The following is a 5,447-nucleotide window of genomic DNA, read 5'->3' on the forward strand; positions in this document are numbered from 1 at the left end:
CCGAGAGCCTGCCACAGAGCTGAGAGCCTGCCACAGAGCTGAGAGCCTGCCACAGAGCCGGGAGCCGAGAGCCTGCCACAGAGCTGAGAGCCTGCCACAGAGCTGAGAGCCTGCCACAGAGCCGGGAGCCGAGAGCCTGCCACAGAGCTGAGAGCCTGCCACAGAGCTGAGAGCCTGCCACAGAGCTGAGAGCCTGCCACAGAGCCGGGAGCCGAGAGCCTGCCACAGAGCTGAGAGCCTGCCACAGAGCTGAGAGCCTGCCACAGAGCTGAGAGCCTGCCACAGAGCCGGGAGCCTGCCACAGAGCTGAGAGCCTGCCACAGAGCTGAGAGCCTGCCACAGAGCTGAGAGCCTGCCACAGAGCCGGGAGCCGAGAGCCTGCCACAGAGCCGAGAGCCGAGAGACTTCCACAGAGCTGAGAGCCATGTCTCCGGGGAGGCCTCCTCCTCCTCGCCGTCCACGCACAGAGGTTAGTATGAACCAAAGGTGTGTGTGTGTGTATCATCTATTCTTTTATGTTTCATCGTAGGAAGCTGATGAGGCTGAGTCCCCCGGAGAAGAGGTGGTCCCCGAAGATGAGGGAAGGGGTGGAGAAACCCACGGAGAGGGCTCACAATTGGTATGTATCTGTGATGTATTGCGGAAACACACCCTACACTACACACAAAACATAACACTAGATGCTTACAACAAAATACATAGAAACTGATACTTTCAAACCACACACAACACATACAAAACATATATATCACATGGCACACAACACATAGAATGGCTACCAACAACCCCATAATTTTTTATTTTTGTATTCTAGAGTTCTGAATCTGGTGCCCAAGCAGTAGGTCCTGCCAGTGGCTCCCGGGGTCGTCGGCGACATTCACGTGGCGGCCGTCGTCATGTAGGTTTTTTGTTATTTTTTGGGTGCAGGTTAGCAATGTTTCAAATTTGGTGTTAATTTTTTCCCCCTTTTCAAACAGGTTTCACAGCGTGCTCCAGATTCGGACGGTGAGGAGGTCGGCCTTGATATTGACCTCCTCATCGATCTTGTCAGAGACAGGGAGCCGTTGTGGAATATGGGTGACCGCCGCCATGCTGATCTCTCAGTGACCCGTCGACTCTGGGAGCAAATCTGCTGTGAACTGATTCCGAGGTGGGAGGACCTAGATGTTCAGGCCCAGATTCAAGAACGTAAGTATCCTCAGTTCAGTTTTGGTGATGCATTCTAAAATGCTGTTTCTAACCAAGTTGTCTTTCTCCTATTTTAACAGGTGAGCGGATTGTGAAAAGGTGGCGGTCGATCAGGGATCGCTTTAAGAAGGAGTTCAATAAAGAGATGCAGGCCCGGAGTGGATCTGGAGGACGCAGGAGCACGTACAAATACGCAAGGGCCCTGTCGTTCCTCAGGTCAACGATGGTCACCCGAAGGTAAATATTACCCACCACATGCACTAATGTTTTACATGTCTAACCTCTTTTGCTCTTTCAGCCAGGGCCATGCAATGACAGTATATTAATTGTTTGTTTCTCTCTTTTTCCACAGAACCGTTGGGAGCACTCTGGAGCCTGCAGCACAATTGAACACTTCTGGGGCGATCCCTCAAGAGGCCGCCACCGAGGGACACTTTGACAGTGAGGAACCCTCTGCACCTTCCCACTCTGCACCTTCCCACTCTGCACCTTCCCACTCTGCACCTTTCCACTCTGCACCTTTCCACTCTGCACCTTCCCACTCTACCGATCCCTCTTTCCCATCCACGAGCACTGGAGCATCCTGGCCGGTTCCATTGCATGTAGCTGCTGGTGAGAACATAGCGTTTCCTGTACCCCACCCTTCTGCTGCAGCCACCTCTAGTACACCTGTAGCATCGGGGCGGTTTCGCCAGAGGGGTCAGATACATAGTTATGCTCCCGAGTTCTTGCACCTGAACGCATCGTTCCAGAACTGTCTGAAAGTTTTGTCCGAGCAAATGGCTGCAGGATTCAATTTCATAAATAAAAGTATGCTCGAGATGCATACACTTCTGGTAACGATGCGTTCAGAGGCAAAACAGTCCCCGAACAACACTTTTTTTCAGTCGGTGCTTGAGCAAATGGAGACGCTATCTACTTCTCAGCAGATGCAAGTAATGGAATCCTGCCAGTCTACTCTAGCGCTAATTGCCTCTAGAGCAGATAGTTCTTCCAACCATCCTCCAACTTGCCCCCCTTCCTCCACTGTCCACCACTACAGCCAGTACCATCCTCCTGACCCGTATCGCCAAACAGACATTGCCCCATCACGCCCAACTCGCCATCATCCACATCGTGCCCCGTTCCACCAGCCACACCACCAGCCCCGTGCCCCTTCCCACCATCCACACTATCAGCATCCCTCCCGTGCCACTTCACACCCATATGATGATCCAGACCCATACAACTTCCCATCTACTTCATCCTCATCTCCTCTCCCTGCCCACTTCCAACAGACTGTATCACCCTCTTCCCAAACATCTTCTACACACATCACTCATTCTGCCACCCAGTCCTCCCAAAACATTTCGTACACCCCTCCACCCTACCAAATTTCTAACCCCAATCCCACTTTCTTGTCCACCCGCTCAATAGCTTTCTCCACTCCTTCACCCCTAACCGGTGAACATTCTCCACCACCATCACATTCCTCTCTCCACACTCCCACTGTCGAAGTGTCCCTATCAGACAGTGCCTCCGATAGTATCTCCACCCCGACGTATGAAAACATTTAGTACCCCATTTTTTTGTGTGTTACATTGTTAATAAAAGTTTTTGGTTGAAAAATCTCTTGTATTTATTCATTAGGAACAAATAACACTTTTGTAAAAAAAAGGTTTATTGGTAACAGTAGAACTTTGGGTATGCACATCTTGATTTAAAAATAAACTCAAACAGGTACCCAACATGGTTAAAAGGTAAACCCAAACAGGTACGCAACATGAGGGTAAAAACCAAACTGGTATACAACATGGGTAAGGTTAAAAACAACAGGTACGCAACATGGGTAAAGTTTAAAGTTATTACTAGGTATACACAAAGTGTTTAAACTATATCATCCTGCCAGTGTATTCTTCCTTGGGGTGAAATAAAATATTCTGCAAAGTGATCCCGTATTGTGGACACTGTGGCAGAACTTCTGTATGTATGGATGCTGTAATCCATCAAGGTGGTTTCGGCAGAATGGTCCTCAATGGAAAGCTGTTCCTTGGATATAACATAATTGTGGAGGACAACACACGCTTTCACCACCTCATCCACAGTGTTTGTGTTTAAGTTTATGGATGTCAAGAGAACTCTCCATTTGGCGGTTAGGATCCCAAACGCACACTCCACCATTCTCCTTGCACGTGTGAGTCTGTAGTTGAAAATTTTTTTGGTATTGGTTAAACCACGGCTGGAGTAGGGTTTCAAAAGATGCTCTGAAAGCTGAAAAGCTTCATCCCCAACACATACAAATGGCATTGGTGGATCGGAAGTTTGAGGCAGTGGTCTTGGGGGGGGAAATTGAAAGGTTTTTCCATATAAATGCCGCCCCATAGAAGACAGTTTGAAAACTTGCGAATCATTAGAACGACCATACGCCCCAATGTCCACCGCTACAAATTTGTAATCCGCATCGGCAATGGCCATCAGCACGATGGAAAAGTACTTCTTGTAGTTGAAATACTGAGATCCAGAACCAGCCGGTTTCACGATACGGATGTGTTTCCCGTCCACCGCACCCAAGCAATTGGGAAACTGGCACACTTCCAGGAATCTGTCAGCTACTTCCAACCATGTCTGCATTGTGGGATGTGGAATGTATTCTTCATGCAAACAGTCCCACAGTGCACGGCAAGTGTGCCTCACTATTCCTGATATTGTGGAAATGCCCAGTCTGAATTGAAAATGTAGGGAAGACAGGGATTCACCGGTTGCTAGGAATCTGTGAAGAAAAGGAAGGAAGAAATTACTACAAATTCAAAATATCAAATAAAGAGTCCACAACAAAAGTTGATGCAAAAAACAGGATTTTTGGTTGCTTACCGTAAAATCTGTTTCTTGAAGCCTCCATTGGGGGACACAGGAACCATGGGTGTATGCTGCTGCCACTAGGAGGCTGACACTATGCAAATAACAAAATTAGCTCCTCCTCTGCAGTGTACACCCCACCGACTGGCATTAAACTCTTCAGTTAGTGAGAAAGCAGTAGGAGAAAGAACAAGGTTGAAAAACCATAACCACAAACTTGAGAACTGTAAACGTGAGAACAGTCAGAGAACATATAACAAAAACATTGGGAGGGTGCTGTGTCCCCCAATGGAGGCTTCAAGAAACAGATTTTACGGTAAGCAACCAAAAATCCTGTTTTCTTTATCGCCTCTCATTGGGGGACACAGGAACCATGGGACGTCCCAAAGCAGTCCCAAGGGCGGGAAAAACAGACTTCCATCAGGTCAGAGGACTCACCACTGCCGCCTGCAGGATCCTTCTGCCTAGGCTGGTGTCCGCCGATGCGTAGGTATGGACCTTGTAAAATTTGGCGAACGTGTGGATGGAAGACCAAGTTGCCGCTTTGCACAGCTGTAGGGCGGAAGCCCTGTGGTGCACCGCCCAGGAGGCGCCGACTGCCCGGGTAGAGTGAGCCTTAATCCCAGGAGGGGGCACTCTGTTCTTGACCCGGTAAGCCTCCAAGATTGCCATTCTGATCCATCGAGCAATAGTCGCTTTAGAAGCCGGCTGGCCTCTGCGCGTGCCATCAGGAATGACGAAAAAGGAATCCGTCTTCCGGAAAGTGGACGTTCTGTCCAGATAGATCCTCACAGCCCTGACAAGATCCAGCTTGTTCAATGATCGCTCCAGAGGATGAGTCGGAGCTGGACAAAAGGAAGGTAGAACGATGTCCTCGTTGAGGTGGAAGGTGGAAACCACCTTAGGAAGAAAAGAAGGTGGGGGCCGGAAGACCACCTTGTCCTGGTGAATGACCAAAAACGGAGGACGGCAAGACAGGGCCGCCAGCTCGGAAACGCGGCGAATGGACGTGATGGCCACAAGAAAGGCTACCTTCCATGATAAAACTGATAGAGGAATCTCCCTAAGAGGTTCAAAGGGAGAAACCTTCAGAACGTCCAGTACCAGGTTTAGGTCCCATGCCTCCACAGGGGCCCTGTACGGCGGGACGGCGTGGGCTACCCCCTGAAAGAAGGTCTTAACCTGTGGCCGAGAGGCCAAGGTCTTCTGAAAGAGGATGGAAAGCGCAGAGACCTGACCCTTCAGAGAACTAAGAGCCAGGCCCGAATCCAGTCCTGCCTGAAGGAAGGCCAAAAGAGAAGGCAGGGAAAAAAACCATAGGCGGAAGGCGGTTGGACTCGCACCACCGGAAGTAGGCCTTCCAGGTGCGGTAGTAGATCCTGGAAGACGAAGGCTTCTGAGCCTGAATCATGGTGTGAATCACC

General features: G+C 49.8%; 1 protein-coding gene across 1 annotated transcript; it reads left to right on the plus strand.

Annotated features, from left to right (window-relative positions):
• The first annotated feature begins 424 nt into the window (after positions 1 to 424).
• On the plus strand, positions 425 to 2,796 carry LOC138666316 (mucin-6-like). Its single transcript, XM_069754543.1, has 5 exons — positions 425 to 469; positions 815 to 898; positions 978 to 1,188; positions 1,269 to 1,425; positions 1,541 to 2,796. Exons 1-5 carry the CDS (start codon positions 425 to 427, stop codon positions 2,742 to 2,744), a joined length of 1,701 nt encoding a protein of 566 aa, XP_069610644.1. The 3' UTR covers positions 2,745 to 2,796.
• Positions 2,797 to 5,447: the final 2,651 nt, after the last annotated feature.

The sequence above is a fragment of the Ranitomeya imitator genome, chromosome 2 (genome assembly GCF_032444005.1).
Source record: "Ranitomeya imitator isolate aRanImi1 chromosome 2, aRanImi1.pri, whole genome shotgun sequence".
Taxonomy (NCBI): Eukaryota; Metazoa; Chordata; class Amphibia; order Anura; family Dendrobatidae; genus Ranitomeya; species Ranitomeya imitator.